Below are 19,701 nucleotides of genomic sequence, written 5' to 3'. Positions count from 1 at the left end.
CTTACGATTCTCGACACAAGAAGTCGTCCTGGGCACAGAGAGTGAAAATGTCTAGGAAAATGATCAAAGGAAGATTACGGGCTCGAACCCGCATTCCAGACAAATGAGTGGTTGTAGGAACCAATTTAAGGCGTACGGTATTCTTGACAAGTCAAGCGAAGTAGAACTCACAACATTTTCAGAAGAAGAGGGGATATCCAAGACGGTTTGAACCCATGACGTACACAGTCCAGAAAACCACGCTGCCACTCGTACTCTACGCGATATGGGGTCAGAATTGACCTGAATTTTTGAGAGACATAATGGAAGGTGCAAGGGACTAGATAATGCGGTATCGAAAATAAGCGGCGCTTGCGGTTGCCGCGGTTGCCAGCCGGAAAGAAAAAGCTCGTACTTTAAAGTTGCTTGACAATTGACACCCTGTGAATTCATTCCGTTCTCTACCACACGTGAGTCAGGTCCCGAGCTCAAGCACGATATCATAGCGGACGACTCGGCACTCATCCTCTGGGTCTCCCGATTCCCCTTCATTGCGGACACTTCAACCCGCGCCATGGCTCGTGGCAACCAGCGTGACAAAGCTCGTGTAAGTTGTGCGGGACCAAAAAACGCCCCTCTGAATATGATGCTCATACTCCGCAGGAGAAAAACCAAAAAGAAGCAGGTGCCCAGAAAAAGAAGAACACTGTCAGTCAATTCCCATCTAAAACCTACCAGATGCGCTTTCCTTGGCCCCTGCCTTCCCAGGAAACACAGACTGACATAGCCACGGCGTCCTTTAGCAATCGGGTACCGAATTCCAACGTACCAAAGAGCAGCAGGCAGCCATAATGCGCCAGAAACAAGCCGAAGGTACGTGGAAGTGATAGCGAGAGATCTATGCACCCTCTTGCCAATACCGCAAAAGCTGGAGGGAGAAGTGACTATGCTTATGCCCGTGTAGCTTTTGCCAAGAAGGACGGTGCTGCTGGTGGTGACGGGAAGAAATAGAGAGCGACAAGAAGAGTTTACACAGGGTTGTGAGAGTTAGGGAAAGGAGGACGATCGTTGATGGATCATGAGATTGCTTGCGGCTAGAGACGGCTTCTGTGTTCTCACGAGACAAAGCTTAGATGATTGATGAAGGGAAGGTTTATTTTAGAGGAGTTCCGAAGAATCCTTGCACATTTGCTTCCACGTCCAAAGAAGAGGTGGCCGGTAAGCATGATAGTGATTTGTTAAATTCAGTAAGACGTCCCGAATTTCTGATATCTCACCCGTATGACATCTTACAAGATCTCTCAAGACATGATGCAAACTTTATATTCGCCTGTGATCTTCCATTTTCTCTGTATATGTACAAGATTTCTCAAGCCTTTCCACCGCCGTGCGCCTATCAGCTCAGACCGGTGTTCCTCGGCAACTCTCCAAACTCGTTGGTCCTGCGGGAAGGCGAGCTTCCCTGGCCATGTAGAGCGTCTTCGACGAGAGATGTATGGTCCAAAGTTCTGTTTCCAACGTGCATAGGCTGCTCGTAGAGTATGGGTCCCCAAATCCGCCAGTGAAGCTCGGCAATGTGCGATATACGCTTAGCAATATGGACCAAGCCCTCATTCTCACTCTGAACGGCAAAGCCCGGTTTCTGGGGGACTAGGCGCCTCATGAGCTGTACGGGGGTGAGATCGTCTATCGCGCACACTTCGTCGTCGACTTTGTCTTTCAATGCTCGAGCGAGAGAACTCCGCAGGGCTCCGAAGACAGGCTTTTTCGGGTCGCAACAATGGCGTAGACAGGTCTCTGCAAACTCCAGGTGTTCGGACGCAGGCAGCTCGCGATTGCCGCAAACCTCGTATGCCGCTCTGACAACCTCCAGAGCTACAGGACCCCTCTTTTGCCAGTAATCATAGCGCAGTCCTTGGTCCGATATCAAGTCGGCCACTCTGAGGAACAATTCGGCATATGACCTTGGTAATATCTTACCCGTCCAGCCGAGGAACTGTAGTGTTTCGTCCAAGGTCCGTCGGCATGCCGCTTGGTAAACCAAAGCTTGAAAATTCAGCTGCACTGTCCGAAGGCGGTTGTAGTCGAGACTTAAGGTGGAAGGGAAATTCTTGTGATAGAAAACGACAGCATCTGTAAGGGCCTTCACAAGAACCCACAATCCTGAACCGGATTCTTCATCTGCTTCTTGAAGATTCTTGAACCAAGTCCAGGCCCCTATAACATCCCATCCATCTGCTATTCGTCCAAGGAAGGCGTTCTGCTCGAACGCGATTGTGTCTTCTACCCAAACCAAGCGCAACCTTCTTATTGAATGATTGGTAGCGTCCTGGAACAAAAGTTAGCGGTCAGATCCATTGATTCTAGAATGAGAACTGTAGGCCAGCTCACCAGATTCATTCCTTGCAAGAGTTCGAATATGGTAATAAGACCGTGGATGATGCTGTCTGCCTCTGCGTTCTCTACGCCCAAGCGTATTGCTGAGGTCATTGTATGCAGTAGACGATCTCGCGTTGGTGAACAACAGTGTCTCAAGAAGTTGCCAAGCCAATCACTGAGGGCCGTGAAATCGCATATTCCACGCTCTAGTTGCTGCATCAGGAACTTGACATCGAGACGTGCATCTATTGCGGGCCACTCTTTAGAAGGAAATGAATGCTTCAATATGTCTCGTACAGCTCCAAACAATCGAGGAAGCCTTAGAGCCGTCCCTTGAGGAAAGCTTCTGGGTCTTGGCCGAGGCAACGATGTGCACGAATTTCGACTTAAAGGGCAAGCAGCAATGCTCTGGCCATGCGCTGACCACAATGCGATCTCTGTTGCTATAGCGCGCCAATATTCGACTGCCCGCTCTCGTCTTCCTTCAGCTTGCGGCCCTTGTGTATTAAGTCGGAATGCAATCTTAGGGTCAAAGTTGAGGTGGTGCCTAAAGACCAAATCGTGTTTGAGTCGTGGAATGTCTATTTCGCTCAGGACTGCTTGGGTGATAGGAGGGTCAAGACTGACAAGGCTGAAATCTGTGGAATGGTCTGTGCTGATAGTCAATAGACGGGGCGACTCCTGTGCCCGATGTTCCCAATTGGCTCCGCTAGATAAGAGGTACGATGCTGAGGGTGTGGAGGGTAGCGCAGGCATAGAGTGCCTTGCTTTGGTCTTCTTTTCCGCCATCACATGCTTAGATGATGCCTCCGTAGAGCATGTGTCCACCGAACTTCGTCTACTACCATGCATCTTCCTTTTCCTAGTGCACACGTAAGGGCTGTTTTGTAACGGCGATTTCGACGGTCGCAAATTTCCACTCATGATCTCTGGGATCTATTCACCGATTGCGATTACCGTTTTTAGGTTGACAAAATTTGAGAATACTCTCCGTCAAAGCATTTGTAGTATTGGATTATCTGAAGATGGAAATTGCATTACACGCTTCGCTGGGAACATCGTATGATCTTTGTTGCGCGTTTGCTAGAGTTTGCTGGCACTCACAGGATAAAGCAAAACTTCATTCGTTGGCTTTGACGCAACGTCTTTGATGTGAAAGAAACAGTTTGCCACGCTTGAAGCAAAGGTGGAAAGAGTGGAAACTTTTTGGTACAGTGCAATCAATGTATCCGTAAAGAGACTACACACCATCATCGCGGGAAAGCAGAGAATGAAATGAGAGTTCATTATTTTAGCATCACACCCACGAACACGAAGACTACTCAGAACAGGGCGTGCTTTTCAGCTGGATTTCGCGCGAAACATAACTTGTAAATAGTGAGGCTCAACGAAGAGGGGGATCTGGCATATTATATCAGCGCGGCAATTACCTTATTTGATCAAAGCAACGGACCCGCGAGCAGTGCGCCCAATCAGCATCGCACAAATCAACATCCTGGTTTGCAGACAAGTCAGAATCAAGTCATGCGGATGAAGGAGGCCTACAGAAGATACAGCAGAGCGGTAGCTTTCCGGGCAAGCGACTCTTCCAACTCGACAAGTCGGGACACGATGCGTTGACTATTGCAGAGAATTGGAAGACTTGCCACTCAGTGCCAATAAGATTAGTAGCAAGAGTCAGGCCGTGCCCAGAAACCAACTTTGGAGAGTTACTAACATGTCCGAGCGATCATGTAGAATCAAGTCCCTCAACCGAGAGCCTGGGTCGGAGCAAGAGGTTCACTTCAATCCAATCGGAGTACCGCTAGACAGCTTGTCCAATGAACGAGGGCCTTGACCTTATGCACGTTCACCATTACGGAAGCCTCGCGCAGGGTTGGTTGGACTCTATCGTGCCCTTGAATCTCGTGGGAGGGGTGTGGGGGGGTGGATTCGTGGCAGAAAGTCCGAGCATGAGCGACACGTCGTCAACTTGGAGGTATAATAATAATCGTTCCAATAGCAGGGATATAGTGAAAGGAGGAAGCAATCAACCCCGCAGTAGAGCTTTTTGACATTTTAACATTTAGATTTTTTGACCATTTAGATGTTTTGATGTTTTGATATTTTGACACTACGACACCGGGTTTTGCTAACAAGTGATTACTACTTAGGGTGGTGGTGGTGCACATATGCCGTGATGATTCGATGAAGAGTTGGTTTTACTTTGTAGATTACAACATAGGAGAAGTGTTTACGCGGTACGGATCCAGGGGTATACTAAGTAAGGTAATGTACCTATGTACGGGATACGGGTAGACTTAAGGTAGAGAAGAAAAGAAGCGGGCCAATGCAAATACCAATGCGAATGCAAATGCTACTGCAACTGCTACTGCAAATGCAACTGCACATGCAAAAGCAATGCAAGGACCCTTCTGACATCCGTGAGGTGAGGTATCCAAGTAGTACCCAAGTGCGTACAGTAAATAGGTAAATCACATCTGTTCAGTACCTAAGTTATACATTAGCTATAATTATCACAAGTACATTCACAACGATGAAGTACTAAAATACTTCGTATCATGCACAAGCACGCCCCGTGGCCCCACAGTCGGGTGAGGCTACTCCTCCTCAGCCTCCTCGGCTCTCGCCTTGTCGCCTCATCGAATTTCCCTTACTCGTAGGGCTGAATGTGAGTTGGAGTGTGAGTGGAGTCCGAGGCCTTACCTACCTTACCTTAACCTAGCAAGCTTTCATTAACGATAAGGTACTTGATTATTACGATTACTGATTACTCTAATAGTAGCAGCAGCACCGAATTCATTGCTCGAACACATTGCCAAACCAGAGCAATTAAGGAAGGCAATGAGTGTTGGGGTCACATCTTCTACTGCGCTTGCCTTTATCGTCACATGAGACCTCCAAATTGCTTCGCATTGGATGTACATGAATCATGCCAGGGCAACGAAACAAAAATGCTCGTTTTCCGTCACCTCATCTGCAACTGTCTCAACTCCGCGCTCCGTAACGAGCGTTTTCCTCCTTCACAAAAAGGCACGATTTGATATCCTTTGCTTTCCAAATAGACTTCGCGTTTTACTCACAGTCTGACCTTGACGGTGATCACAAATGGACGCATCCGCTGGCGCTTTGAAAGCCTCCGCCTAAAATGGTAACGACAACCCAGACTTCCATGATGCTTCGTATGGCCTCTTGATGCTAGTCTTGCAAGGCCAGACCCTCAAGACAAATACCTTCCAATCCTCAAATGACACACGGAGCGGCTGCTGGCGGAAAAAAATATTGATGGGCCTGCACCTACTCTGCTTCTCGTTGTAACACCTCGCTTTCGGCATCTCCAACAAGTTCACATACTACTTTGTCAAGTCATCTACTTATCTCTCACATACTAGACACGACTTTATCTACTCCATGGCTTTCTCTATCTCATGCTTTGTTGATCTGAGCTACTTTTGCTCACAGTGCTGACGACAATTGCCCTACAAATCTTGACTTGGGCTTCGATGCCAACAAATACATTGTAGGAACTCTTCCCAATGTCAGCTTCGACTTGCCAACAAGTTGTGCTGGCATCCTTCCCATTCCCAATACCACCACCGATGGACTGTTTCCCTCGCTGTTCGAAGCAGAGGTACCAGCCCAGAGAGAGGACCTCATAAATAAGGCTTCCTGGGTGCTGGCCATGCTGTGTTATACGACCAACCCACCGCAACGTTAGCATGCGTCAGAAACTTTGTGGTTGGAAATGCTAGGTATCAGTAGCATGGAAAGGTAGCAGGGAATACGAGAGGCTCTAGAAAAGGGTTCTTGAACAAGCTATGCACGAACCGAAAGTGTTTGCAAGACTGCCTGTCATGAGCAGAAAGCGGCTTTGTCGTAAATTGAAAGAAGAATTTCCGATATATTTGAGGCCGAAAAAGGTAAAAGTCCTTCTTTTGCATTAGCCAATCGTCGCAGGGCCCCGAACGGACAGAAGCTGAAGACCATTTTGAGGGGAAACATAACAGATCGTAGCCATAGAACGCAACAACCTATAGTCTCAACTTCCTGGGGTAAGGCGGAACGTCTCATTTCTTCTTCGTTGTTAGCCAACCAGTGCTCAAAAACCCCCTGTCTCCCATGACAGTCATCCACTGAATATCCAAATTCCCGAGCAGAGCCCTGCCATCCTTTGTTACTTCTTTACCTGGACCATCCTTTTGCTGCTCGACTAGGAAGGCGATCTGCAACACGTCCCGGGGCGCCATACTGGGCTTGTCACTATGGCGCATGCGTAATCTCTTCGCGTCCCAATTGAGAGATGTGGATATGAACGCCGGTTTTGGATTGAGAGTAGCTGTCTCAAGCGTAATTGTCCCATCCGCAAAATTCTCTAATTGGGCCTCGAGGGCATATCTCGCTGCCCGTGATTGAGAGTCGCCAGAGTCCGCAGATGGTAGGATTGACACCTTCGTCCGCACACCAAGGCAAGGCCGTGCAACAAATTGGTACAATTTGCGGAAAGTCCTGACACGCCCACTGGACGCAGACTGGTCTTTGGAGACCGTAGTTTCAGAGTAGCTCACGTTCACGGCAAGAGTATGGTTACCCTCTTCTCTAAGCTCAAAACGGACGATTTTTTGCAAGGATTCCCCAGGGTCCACTTTTACAGCTTCCTGGTCAGCCGGGGACACTTCAAGGGTGTTGATACCGGACGGCGCATGCATTTCGGCGTCTACCCTTACGGACGTGACTTGACGCTCAGAGTCTGCTGAAAGTTCGTTGTTTGCACATAATGTGCATGAGAAAGTCTCTCCGACGTATGCAGAACCAAAAGCCGGAGGTAAAGTGAGCTGTAGTACAAGTAAGTAAGAACGGGATTGCCTAGATCAATCATCAACATACAACGGAATTGAGTAAGAAGTGGTCGTCAGTCTCGCTAGGTTCACGGTCAAGTGCTGCGTGGTGATCGATATATAATGCGGATTGTTTTGGTGGGAGCGGAAGAGGAAAATGTTGCGATAGAGACGGTCTCGACAGTCTTCCAAACCCTTAGAAATCGCCAGTACAAGGATCTATGGTGACTTACCGCAAAACTGATGTTATCAGTCATTATTCAATGTGGATCTGGAAAAGATGCACGCACCTTTCAAGGACACTGAGTGTGGCTCTCGAGGCGCTTCCATAATTGAAACAGACAACCTCACATCAATATTGGACACGCAAAATCAGCCGTTTCCGAGGCAAGAGTAGTCCGATGTCAGATTTATAGTAAGCTCTTGATAAACGCGTTATCCTGAGGTATGCTTTAGTCGCTTTTGGAGCTAGTCGGGTATCTAGGGTTGGGGCTTTTATGACATCAGCCTACAACTCTGTTTACTTTCAACTCCCTCACCAAATAGTTACCGACATTGTTGGAGTGCTTCTACGAATCCCATGATATCGTCTCCGCGTTCATCTCGGGTTTGGGGTTGATATGCCTAGCTGGCCGTTCTGATTGTCGAGCATATAAAATCTTCGACCTCCGGATCTCCTACAAATCGGCAACCTAATGCCCTGCGAGTCACCGTCACACCGCATAGACACCTCCTGTATCCATTCAGAAGGTATGATAGAAGATCATGCGACATCGCCAGTGGATAAGGCAGCATGCTTTGTACCCACCGCCTCGAAGAAGCGAAAGAGAGCCGCCACACCCACTCCTAAGAGCAAAGGACAGGTCATGGACCTGACACAGGAAAACGAAAATCAGGCTCACTCCCCACCGGCCAAGAAAAACAAGGGTGCATCCGCTCGCAAAGCACAAAATGAAGAGAAGCGATCGAGGAGGTTTCGACCACATGCCCCGTCAAGCTACCTTGAGAGGCTGAATCGAGCAACTACTCAGAGGTGAGAGCCGCAAAACACTGGGTACAACATCAGGACTTACCATGGCTTGCAGGATGTTTGTCATTGATCGAACGCGCGGGGGCACCATAGAGATTCCCGAAGAGACAATTGTACGTATTTTCGGAGCCCATATTTTCCCTTTTGGAGCAAACCTTGAGTCTTGAGACATGCCTCGGGAGACTTCACTCTCGATATATGTTCCAAGGTTCGATAAACCTCTACAAATAGGCAATACTGACTGCGAATTTGTAATCCAGGATCTTGCAGGCACTACGGGCAACGTCTACAGGATTACTATCTGCCAGCTACCCAGTTGCACATGTCCAGATAGCAGGAAGGGCAATCAGTGTAAGCACATTGTATATGTATAGCTGTCCAGCAACCTGTGATTTTAGATAAATCGCTAATCGCCTACCGAAGGTTTTGCACAACGTCCTCAGAGCCCCTGAACATCTACAATACCAACTCGCCTTTCTCTCCTCTGTATGTCCGATTTAGGTCCGAGAAATTCATCTAGCCACTAATTGTGGTCTAATCCTCAAGGAACTGCGTGAGATATTCGCCGCTGCACCCGCAACCGCGTCGACGTCTGCCTCTTCCGATGCACCTTCCAATCGTAAAGAAGTCTCCGGTGATTGCCCAATTTGCTTCACCGAACTTGAGGCGGAAACAGAGGACTCCATTGTCTGGTGCCGTGCTGCATGCGGAAATAACTTGCACAAGGACTGCTTTGAGCAGTGGGCAAGGAGCCAAGCTGGGAAAGAGATTCGATGTGTGTATTGGTAAGTCGGTCCTCGATGCTGCGAAAATGAAGAAACATACTAATCTGATGCCCTCTCAGCCGTACACCATGGAAGAGAGACGAGGAATCGCTCGAGCGAGTTAAGAACGCCGGAAAAGTCAACGGCGAGGGATACGTAAATGTAGCTGGAGAGTTGGGCTTATCAGGAGCACGAGATAATTCGACCTATCACCAGCACTGGGTACGACGTCGGGAACTAGGCTACTTCTGAAGATCGCCTCAGGATCGAGACTTGATCGCTTCCTGTCGACTTTCGAGCGGTCAAGAGTCCTGGACAATCTCTGGCTATAGTCGCTATGTGCTGAAGGTCAGCACTGGTGCTTGCTGAGGCTCGATCATTTGCTCCGAGATACCCAGCTCATGCTTTTCACTAGACGCTGTCGTTGCATCCGGTCATATCGGCTAAGGCGACCTGCAAATTGTCCGACGTTGAAAGTCGTGGCAGCGTTAAGAGACATTGCAGAAGGCAGGTACTGCCGAAAGCTAGATCCTCGGCAACCCCACTCTGTAAAGTAGATGGTGGACATCCATCTCGAAAGCGCACTCATCAAGACTGCTAAAAGGTGCAAGCGTGTCTCACTTGTAGCTGCAACTAGCGATGTGACCAAAAGCCTTGCAGTAATTACACTTTCAGTAATTACACGTGAAATTACTGCAAAGCAATTGGCCTGACGGTCACGCTAGTAGGGCACTAGTAGGTACTTAAAATTTGGCCTGGAATCCACCTGTTGAGAGGTACCATTTCCGTGTAATCTAGTCCTACTAAGGGTACTCTTGCGAGTCAAGAAATGAGGCTATACAGATCCGAGGTACGTTCTCTTTGGCTATGTGTTCTGATAGGAGGCATGCTTGGTGGGAGGTCAATTGATGAAGAAATGGTAGGTTTTGAAGAATTTTCTCCGCAAGATATTGCCAAGACTATGGATTTGGCCAATCAGAAGGCCTACATTTGGATTACTAAGCGCATTTCACGAATTACATGCTGTAATGCTCTAGAGGCCTGACATACGGTAATTACTGTAAAGCATTTGCTTTGCATGTAATATCACATCGCTAGCTGCAACTATCCAATTACCTACCTACCTATATTCGCAGAGCTCAACGCTGAGATGCACGAGACTAGAAACGACCAAGCCTTTGCTAGCCCCTGAAGGCCACGCGTTTCCCCTTTTCGAAATCATATCCCTTGGATCTGGTGGGCTCATGAAAGTTGTGGAAGGCTTCCACGTTGCGGGTTGGGACATTATTTCACGTTTTGAACACTGATACTTTACGCATGCGTTAGAAAATGATGGGACCAAGCAGAGTGCTCGGGACAATAAAGTAAATAAGAAAATCTATAGATAGATGGAACTTGTAAAGTACTTTAGCTCAGAAGTGCTCGGACAAGCTTAAAACGCTAGGGTAGTAGGCGTAAGGTAGGTACGGTACATGTATTGACTTCTGTCCAATAGAATAATCTCTCAGTCTTTAACTCTTCTATCCCTGTCCTCCACCTACTCACCCCGCTTGTCCTGGTAGATAACCGCGTAGAGCCTCTCCTATTCCGATCTGTCGGATTCGAATAATACGGGTAACTCACAGAATACATATAATTATTATGCAACCTGTCATATAAAATTTAAGCCTTAACGGAAAGCTCCGTGACCTCCCCAACGCTCCTTTAGCTGCTCGATCAGCACTCGTGGCAGGCAATTGGCAGGGCAAAGATTGCTCCCCGGTTGCCCGTCAGAAGATCGTCCTGATGATCCCTGGAAATTAAAGTAAAGTACGAATATTGATTGCGGGGAAGTTGATGATAGATATGCTTTGCCTGATGACTGATAAAATATGGCACAATTCCCTCGAGACGAGTACCATAGTACCGTACTGTAAGGTACCTACATAAGCGCTGCAGTACAAACTAAAGTACACAAATGAGGTAGGCCAAGCTCCAAAGGGCCGTTTTGAAGCAGCGCGCGGCAGGCTTGGCTCCCCTATCGACTCGTCCCTATCAATATCAGTATCACTATCACGGCCACCACGGTTGTGGGTGCATTGTCCGCCGTCAAGACATATGCAACTTTTCATGCTTGCATATGGGGCCCACTCATCATCCTTGATTTGCAAAAGTCGCGCCAATCTACCACAGTCATTACGAGCACAACCATAGGCCTGACGGACCATCCAACAGAGAGAGGGTATCTATGACATGAAGCCCGGGCAAAAACCCTCTCACTTTGCACTTGCTTCCCCCACACTCGTTAACCCTTGACAGCTTCGAGCCCACTCCAATGGCTCCGACGCAGATCATAGACACCTCCAATTTTCCCCTCAGTGACTGGTTCTTCATAGCAGGTACGTGACCCTTCTTGCCTATTGCATCTTTCCCTAAATAGCTTTACAGGTGTTGAGAGTTATCAACTTCGTTGGGGGAAGGATGAAGAGCCCACGGACCTTGCCCCTACAGCGCCTGTCGAGCCTACAATTGAGGAGGACAGGGCTGCCGAAGCCGAAGGGGACCTGAAAGGTGCAACAAACAAGAAGGCCAAGAGAAATTCGTACCAGCGCCTGTCAAACCTCTCGGACGAAGCACGCTTGTCAATAACATCCTTATCCCTTTCCCCGGAGAGGAAGGGCACAGACAGCAACCGAAGTAGTACTACAATCAAGGGGTCCCAGGTCAACGGCAACGGCCGCCTGCTTAGCGACACGGACTTTGAAAATGCCTTGAAGAAATTTGCTTCCCAACGAGACTCCTTCCTGTCGGATTTGACCCTCAGCGCAGGGGCGGTGGTGCCCAACAGGCCTAGGGCTCGGCCCAAAACACAGAAAATTGTCAATGAAGATGCAGCCGGTCTTAAGTCGACAGTTGGGAGCATACGGAGGCGGATCTCCTTTCGGGATATGAACAGTATGAAGAGGCAGTCATCTGTCAAGAGACAATGTCGGTAAACCCCCTGTCCTATCATCTGCCATTACAGCATCCCTAGCGAATCGATGTGAATTGTCCCAAAGGGTACTGATCCTCGTTTGTATGCAGCCTCGGTCCGAACGTCCAAACGATTGAGCAACTACAACTCTGTCATACCCAGCCCTCAGCCTTTGAATGACGAGGTCAACACCCATCCTTTGAAGCGAAGGTTCGAACCAGTGCTTCTAGACCGGTATCCCCCCAGAAGCATGGTGGAGGAGACCAAGCGAAGAGGGACTTTCCCAGACTACGTCCCAATGTTTGCATTTGCGAATGATATCCACATCGTCTCGGCAGATGAGCGACCGCGTGCGACATGGCATGGCTTCGCAATGACCTCTAGCGACAATTCACGGCTCTACGGCATTTGCATAATTGTGTGGATTCCTCTCAATGAGCGGGCGTCTGGAGAGCTGGAACGAGAATGTGAGAAGTGGAGGCGAGACAACATGACGGACGAGGAGCGAGAGCTAGCAAGCAGTCTAGGAGAGCGGCTCGCCGTTGAGAGGATCAAACTATCAAGGTTACTCGCACGCTTGCCAACAGTGGACTCTGGATCTTCAGCAAGAGAGGAACTTGAAGACGACATTAGTGCTGTGGAGGAGAAGATAGGTCTGATGGCGGATCTGCTTAGACCGGTGAGGCACGGTGCTGCAGCAAAGATCGAAGGCCTAACCAATGGCGAAACCGGCCTTTGGATACCGCGATCATATGGCATTCTTGGGCGCGATCCGTACCTAACGAGCTTTTGGAAAGAATGGCTCAAAGCGGTAGTGGTACCAATGGCTGATGGAAGTATTGTACGAGTTCCCCCAAGCTCACCGAGAATTGGGATGTGGCAACCTTTGGAGAGATATGTTGTAAATCTCTGCGCTGAGGCGTTGAGTCCGATTTCCTCTAAAACTCAAGTGGAGGTATCGATCAGGGAGCTTCGCTTGTTTGCCAGGAAGGAAGCCGTCAATGAGATTCCAGGCTCCAGAAATGTACAGAATTGGGTGCCAATTGAGAGATCCAATACTGACTGTGGATAGACTGATCTCTATGCGCTCTTTCGAGCATTGTCTATTCCAAACATAGTGGTTCTTCTTGAGGTATGTGCTATCACCTTTGGGGGACCTTCTGCTGACGTTGAGTCGAGTTCGCTTTGGCCGAGTCTCGCATTATCCTCCTATCTTCTCATACTTCCATGCTTCATCTTGCATCCAAGGCCCTCGTCGAGCTTCTATATCCTCTGACTTGGTGTGGTATCTTCATTCCAGTGCTTCCAGCAAGACTTATCCAAGCTCTCGAAGCCCCTTGCCCTTACATTGTCGGTATTGAACGTGGGTATGAAAAAGTCGAGCTTCCAGAAGACGACTTCATACTCGTTGATCTAGACCAGGACGAGATCGAGTCGACTACAAGACCAACACCTATGCCAAAGCAACAGCGACGGAAATTGACGTCTTTGCTTCAGCTGGCCGCGCCACATCATAATAGATTTGGGGTTCCGAAAGGGCCACCGGCTTATGCGATCGAGGCTTTTCCGTTTGATAATTTCTCATCTGAGAATCCTCAAATCTTTACCGGCATGCCACAATCAACTTTCTTGGCAAAGTATGTTGGCCTTGACTCAACTTCGTTTGGAGACAGTGGTTCCAATCTCTCAGCGAAGTCTCTCGTCTTCAACGCTTTCCAACCCCCAAAGAGTGACAAGATAGAAAGTCAACGGCCATCGACGAGTTCTACAGCAAAAGGCAGTACGCCTCCTTCCCCAAAGCTTTCACCGACCTCGACCTCGTTCCCACCTCTACCACTCACACCAACCTCCCGGAGCGACTCTGGCTTTGCCATTCAAGCTAGCCTTCGCGGAAAACGATCCGGGCATTTCGAGACCGCTTCTAAAAGGAGCTCAACGTATGCTCCTGATCGAAACCCCATAATTAGACGGCCCAGCGTACCATTCAGTAACCACTCTTCGAGCCATTCGACAACAACTATAGGTACAGGAAATTACGCCATGTCAAGCTATGCCCCATCCATTTATGCTCAGTCCACACTGGCAGCCTCAACGGTAATGCCGAACATGCTGATGCAGCCCGTGCGGAACTCCGATGGTACCAATTGGGTTGAAGGTCACTGCTTCCAGTGGAGATATCATGACGACCGCTCTGTGTGCACCATCTGCGATGACAAGGCCGAGGATGGCATCTATAGATGTACTGGATGCGGCATCAACGCTCATGGTAGGTGTGCTCAGCAGGTCTGCATTGTTTGCCCTGCGGCTTTCCACCCAGAGCAAGTGCGCGCGGCCTTTGCACGATGCTTTGCAGCTCTGTTCTATACGTACAGGAAGTTCCTGTCGCCTCCAAATAAGGAGCAAAAGAAGGCTGGCTTGCTTTATGGCTTCAATATGACTGGGTTCTTGAAGAGTCTGCCCCATGAGAATGCTGAGTACATGCAGGTGTTGCAGCAGACGCAAGGTAAGTATCCGATCGTAGAGCGGATGTGTGTCTGCTAATATCTGCATAGGCTTCAACGAGTTCATTCACGAACGTGAATCGAAGCCAGCCAGTGACCCGTCGATCATGCTCTTTGATCAGATGATCCTTTCAAAGAGGAACCGGGGCCGGGCATCCATGTTTAGCAAATCGAAGACGGACTTTCTCTCTGACACATATGATCATCTTTGGAGAACAGCAGCCGCCACACCACCCAAAGGTCGAATTCCTGGGGATGTGAGAGCAATCATTACGAGAGGTAGGCCTCTCCTATCAAATACTGCTTTGGGTGTCAAGGTTCTCAAAGACTGCTCGCTAATCTTTTACCTTTCAGTCCCTGCGAAACTCGATCCTACTTTGATGAAAGAACCCCGTGTCCTCCAAGGTGTACCGCGAATAAATACCGTCAAGGCCACGAGAAAGCCGATACCAAGCATGTTAGGACCCAACGGGGCAATGAACGGGCTCGCACAGTCACCGCCATCATAGCACACAGTACACAGGGATGCTACATTTTGAATGATGATGAAATAATGTCCGAATTTGAAGGCGGCTCTTGGATGCATAGAGTCTATCGTTAGATTTCTCTTGGACAGAGAGCGATACTAATGGCATTCACTGAAGAGCGATGTACTCTTAATATGGAGCATTTGGAAAAGCGAGCTGTCGATTACACATCGAACAGGCCTGAGAAGCTAGATATCCTAGGTTAGGGACACAACTGAGATTTAAGGAGCACGATTTTAACCACAAGATCTGGGGGTTTCCGGCAATATCTCCGTACTTCAATCGTCGATATCCAGCGTTTTCATGGCCTTCAGGAACCACTCGATACTCTCTCCCTTCCACTCATATTTTTTTGCAAATTCTTTGGTCTCCGATGCAGATATCAATATTTCATCTTCAGATACCTTTGTCTTGTCCCCTTCGTCGCAACCTTCATCGCGCAGCTGCTCCAGCAAGAAGACCAAGAAAGCCCATCCCGAGATATCCCTCGGATGCATCAAGCACCACCCATGCACTAGCCCAATACTGTCATACAGCAATACCCTAACCCCGTGTCTTCTATCCTTATATCCAGGACGTTCAAACCGGATGGAAGTGAAGAGCTGTCTTGCATACTGCCAGGCGTAGTAATTACTCGGATGCCTCTCTCCAGCCTTCATCACAATTACCAATTCCTCGTCCCAGAAGCTTTTTATACCATTTCCCGTGATCATCACCTGATTCGCCTCGTCAGCTGCATGCTCTTGCAGATCTAACGGGAAGAAATTCTGCCCAGTCCACAGGCGTTGCGCCCAAAGCGTAGAAGATTTGGCATGTTTGCTCAACGGACTCGTGACCAGAATTTCCAGAAAGTTTAATTCATGTCGTACGGCTTCTGCCAAGTTTCCAAGATCCCGGTCATTGTAGTCGTTCTCGCTCCGTTTGCCGGAGACGCGCTGGATATGCCGCTTCCTGAAGTTGGCTGCCGTAAGGTGGTTGGGATCGAAGAGCAGTATTACGGCCGTCGCTTGCAGTGCTGCGTGATAGGAGTCGGAGTCCCGGGACGAGACATGATCGAAGAAGGTCTTGCGAGCTTTGAGGTAGAGTGGTACCAGGAGCGACTTTGGGACGCCGACGGCCGCGGACTCGTGCAAGAGTTGAGGCGGGAAGCTCGAGGGTAGGATCTCTACTTCCAGCACCACCGGGGGCGATGGATGGAGGGCGGCGATGAGCTGGGCGTAGACGTCGTCGTGGGGAGGAGACGGAGGTGATGGCATGGGGAAGAAGAGGAGACGAAAGGTGAAGCTAGCGATTTTGATAGGGCTGGGGGGGGGGTTAGGGTGGGATTATTTCGGTGTCTACCTTGCTCCAACAAGCTTCTCTTCAAAGCCCCATTGTCTGCTCTTGCAGAACCCCACAGAGAGAATCATGCCTTCTCTCCTCCTCCTTGTCTTCGTTTTGCAGCTCTTCATCCACCTCGTCAACACCGTTGGCGCGCCTGTCGTCAATGAATTCGTATAAGCCCCCTCCCCCCCATCGCGGCCTGCTCTTTGCTGACGGCATTTGTAGCTATGGAGCCTCTACAACCGACTTCCCACGTCTACCTCTGCTGATGCCAAGTCCCAAATCAAGCTCCAGAGGGAAGTGATACGCCTGAAGCGGGAGATGAATGCTACGAGTTCTCAGGATGAGTTTGCCAAATGGGCAAAGATACGGAGGAGCCATGACAAGATTCTGGCACAGTATGATGAGAAGAGTAAGACACCTAGGAACTATGAAAGAGAATCTGTAGTGCGAGTTTGAACAGCCTGGCTGATCGATACGTTTCCCCAGCTAACAACCTCAAATCCTTCAAATCGACCTTCGACCGCACTGTCAACGCTCTCCGCTGGGTCGGCACCAATGGCCTCCGCTTCTTCCTACAATTCTGGTTCTCCAAACGACCGCTCTTCTGGATACCAAGGAATTGGGTGCCGGGCTATGTGGAGTGGTTGCTTGCATTCCCTAGAGCACCGACGGGGAGTGTGAGTATACAGCTGTGGTGGATTGCTTGCGCGACTATAGTGCGGCTTGTTGGAGCCGCAGTGGTGGCAGCGCTGGTCTTGGTAAGGGAACAAGAGCAGGGAGGGCAGAAGATGAAGATCGGTGCAGGAGGCAGAGGTGGGAAGGGGGAAGGGAAGAAAGAGCTTTAGGCGTTGGAGGGTATTACGCTGTAAATGGCTTTGATTGGCAGCTTGAAGATATCCCGACGTTCGATTGTGGGAGACGGGAGGATGTTTCTCACGAATATTGACGCAGTGATCTTTCATGGCTTTCGCTCGACACTGCAACACGAAGTGAGATACCCCTTGGCAGAGGCTTTGGATTCGGTCTAGGCATTCTTTTTGACTCTGAGTGATCATGGTAGAGAAGATCGCTAAAGCTTCGAAAGTGCCCGTCATCAATGCACATAGAGTATTGTGGGCTCTGCTGGCACGCCATCCTTGAAAACGTGTTCCTTGCATTTGAACATCTCATTCTCCACAGACAGCAATCTTCCAGCTTGCAAACCAAAGGAAAGCGTATAGCTCAAAGGTGCATGCCACCATGGCCATAGCAATCGAGCAGGGCGGGAAAACCCCAATCGAGTTCGCAATCTGACTCTCAGAAACCCTTTTAGACCGCATACTTATTAGAGGACAGAGCCATCGCTGCTAGTGGACTTCGAGATTTGATGACCATGTTCGGATAAAACTCTCGGGATAGAAAGAATCAAGCGTGGGAGAAAATGTTTCAAGCGGCACAAGCGGTTGGCTCAATTTTGCGGCGGGAGGTTTAGCGTATTCGAAATCGTTGCGAATGCTTGGCATCAGACATTCCTATGCACCCATAGGTAGATTCAAATTATTGACTTCACAGCGATAATTTGAATTGTAGAATTTTCTAGACGTAAGTTAGACTCCTTATCGCGGCGACTTCAGCGCTGCTAAATTAAGTAAGATCTATAAGGAAACGATTTATTCATAGAGTTAAAGAAGAAAATAAAGTTATTTTCGAGCAGCAGTCGATTGTTCTTCTCTTTTCTTAATTTCTAGATACTTATAAATGAGTAGTTCGAAAACAAATCTTTTATGTTTAAGACTTCTATCTAATACTCTTGCGACTCTATTTCCGCCAAAAGTTCTTACATCCGACTTATGATTATGAAGTTAATTATTTGAATCCATGGGATGCGTAGGAATTTCTGATGCCAAGCATTCGCAACGATTTTGAATACGCTAAATCAGCGCATCGATGACCTGCAGCCGTTGTGGTTTTGCAGCCGACAGGAACGTGTCCCAACACCCCCCACAACATCTCACCATGTTCTCTCAATAACAAAGCTTTCATATACTCGCCATCACCATGGTATCCCTCTCCACGTTCGTATTTACTTTCTCCGAACTGCACTGGCCAATCGTCCTTGTACTGACATCCCAACAGCCTCAAAACCCTCCTCTTCACTGTGGGGCCCCTCCTCATTCCTAGGCTCATAACCTGGTATCGCACCCAAAAAGTCAAGGCAGTCACTGCCCCTGCCCCTGTGCAACCGGTACCTGGGCCAGTCTCCAAGTCCCTCACCATCCTCTTCCTCTCCGCCGTCCTCGCCCTCGTTTCCACCCTTCCCTATTTCGCTCCCGAGAATATCTTCACCACAACATCCTCGCGCTTGCAAACCTCCAACGATGTCCTCTTCACCCGCCTCAACCTCGCCCGCGGAGTCTCTGGGCTCACCGAGGCTGACAGCGTCCTACGGCCAAAGATCGCTTCCTTGGACGCACGGCTTCTCTACTTCACATACGGTCCCGATGTCTTGACGAACTGTCCTTTCTGCAACTCCGACCAGCCATCCACATACTTCTACTATGCTCTCCCCTCGATCGCCCTTCCTCACCTCCTCCACACCTTCGCCCTCGGTCTCGCGACTTCCTCGGCCATGTCTGGCGCTTACGGGAAGAGATGGCGTAACGTCGTGACGATTATAGGCATGGGACTCGCGGTGGTGGAGTGTTATCTCTTCGGTAGCTATGAGTGGAAAGCCAATGCGCGTGCTGTTCGACCGGAGCAGTACATCCATTTCTTCTGGCGGATGCGTGTGGTCCGTGGCATCATCATAGCTCTAGCAGACGTCCTCGTCGCCGGGCTCCTCTGGCTGTCTTCCACGAACCGCATGTTCGTAGTACCCCCGAGTGCGGCGGAGAGAATGGAGACGGCGATGCGGGTGCTGGAAAGTGCGAGGGCGAAGCTGCAGGCTGTGGGGATCATGAGGAACGTCGTCGTGAGGGATGAGGGGTTGAGAAGGAAGACGGAGGCATATTGGAGGAAAGAAGGGCAGGTGATGGGAGAGGTGATGGATGAGAGGGAGGTTGTGGAAGGGATGAGGAATGCGCTGAGTGGCAGGATTCAAGTGGCCAAGGTAGAAGAGGACGCGAGGAAATATGCGGAGGGCATCACGAGTTTTCAGGAGTTGCAGTTGCAGCAGCAGGTTGGATAGACACGGGACAAATCAACGCCTGGGCGCATTTTGAGCAGACAATACCGGAGAATTTAGAAATTTTGACACATGCAACGAAATGTACAGTGTTCTTGGAAGAGGAAGCGTATGAGATGATGAAGAATGCATCCGGCTTGAATAAAAATGCATGCTAATAGACGATAGCTCTCCCTTCCCCTCCGTCCCTGTTCCTCGCACCGTACTAAATCGAAAGGAAAATTGGTCATCGGCTTGTAACATT

General features: G+C 49.2%; 7 protein-coding genes across 7 annotated transcripts; 4 read left to right on the top strand and 3 right to left on the bottom strand.

The window, feature by feature from the left end:
* Positions 1-1,375: 1,375 nt before the first annotated feature.
* HO133_010606 (uncharacterized protein) lies at positions 1,376-2,469 on the bottom strand (the record flags this gene model as incomplete). The annotated part of the gene is made up of 2 exons (XM_037301458.1): positions 1,376-2,308; positions 2,371-2,469. 2 exons carry the CDS (start codon positions 2,467-2,469, stop codon positions 1,376-1,378), a joined length of 1,032 nt encoding a protein of 343 aa, XP_037153092.1.
* Positions 2,470-6,425: 3,956 nt separating this feature from the next.
* Positions 6,426-7,523, bottom strand: HO133_010605 (uncharacterized protein; the record flags this gene model as incomplete). The annotated part of the gene is made up of 4 exons (XM_037301457.1): positions 6,426-7,190; positions 7,243-7,378; positions 7,427-7,433; positions 7,484-7,523. 4 exons carry the CDS (start codon positions 7,521-7,523, stop codon positions 6,426-6,428), a joined length of 948 nt encoding a protein of 315 aa, XP_037153091.1.
* A 365-nt stretch (positions 7,524-7,888) lies between these two features.
* On the top strand, positions 7,889-9,239 carry HO133_010604 (uncharacterized protein; the record flags this gene model as incomplete). The annotated part of the gene is made up of 6 exons (XM_037301456.1): positions 7,889-8,226; positions 8,279-8,336; positions 8,484-8,591; positions 8,647-8,709; positions 8,770-9,008; positions 9,068-9,239. The coding sequence occupies 6 exons, from the start codon at positions 7,889-7,891 to the stop codon at positions 9,237-9,239; spliced, it is 978 nt and encodes a 325-aa protein (XP_037153090.1).
* Positions 9,240-11,301: 2,062 nt separating this feature from the next.
* On the top strand, positions 11,302-14,950 carry HO133_010603 (uncharacterized protein; the record flags this gene model as incomplete). Its single annotated transcript, XM_037301455.1, has 7 exons — positions 11,302-11,365; positions 11,415-11,954; positions 12,051-12,964; positions 13,013-13,072; positions 13,120-14,443; positions 14,493-14,720; positions 14,796-14,950. The coding sequence occupies 7 exons, from the start codon at positions 11,302-11,304 to the stop codon at positions 14,948-14,950; spliced, it is 3,285 nt and encodes a 1,094-aa protein (XP_037153089.1).
* Positions 14,951-15,246: 296 nt separating this feature from the next.
* On the bottom strand, positions 15,247-16,224 carry HO133_010602 (uncharacterized protein; the record flags this gene model as incomplete). The annotated part of the gene is made up of 1 exon (XM_037301454.1): positions 15,247-16,224. The coding sequence occupies one exon, from the start codon at positions 16,222-16,224 to the stop codon at positions 15,247-15,249; it is 978 nt and encodes a 325-aa protein (XP_037153088.1).
* Positions 16,225-16,375: 151 nt separating this feature from the next.
* HO133_010601 (uncharacterized protein) lies at positions 16,376-17,139 on the top strand (the record flags this gene model as incomplete). Its single annotated transcript, XM_037301453.1, has 3 exons — positions 16,376-16,462; positions 16,517-16,703; positions 16,781-17,139. 3 exons carry the CDS (start codon positions 16,376-16,378, stop codon positions 17,137-17,139), a joined length of 633 nt encoding a protein of 210 aa, XP_037153087.1.
* A 1,192-nt stretch (positions 17,140-18,331) lies between these two features.
* HO133_010600 (uncharacterized protein) lies at positions 18,332-19,460 on the top strand (the record flags this gene model as incomplete). The annotated part of the gene is made up of 2 exons (XM_037301452.1): positions 18,332-18,348; positions 18,410-19,460. The coding sequence occupies 2 exons, from the start codon at positions 18,332-18,334 to the stop codon at positions 19,458-19,460; spliced, it is 1,068 nt and encodes a 355-aa protein (XP_037153086.1).
* Positions 19,461-19,701: the final 241 nt, after the last annotated feature.

This window comes from Letharia lupina, assembly GCF_014066315.1.
Source record: "Letharia lupina isolate WasteWater1 chromosome Unknown contig_9, whole genome shotgun sequence".
Taxonomy (NCBI): domain Eukaryota; kingdom Fungi; phylum Ascomycota; class Lecanoromycetes; order Lecanorales; family Parmeliaceae; genus Letharia; species Letharia lupina.
This window is presented reverse-complemented; position numbering and strand designations above follow the sequence as displayed.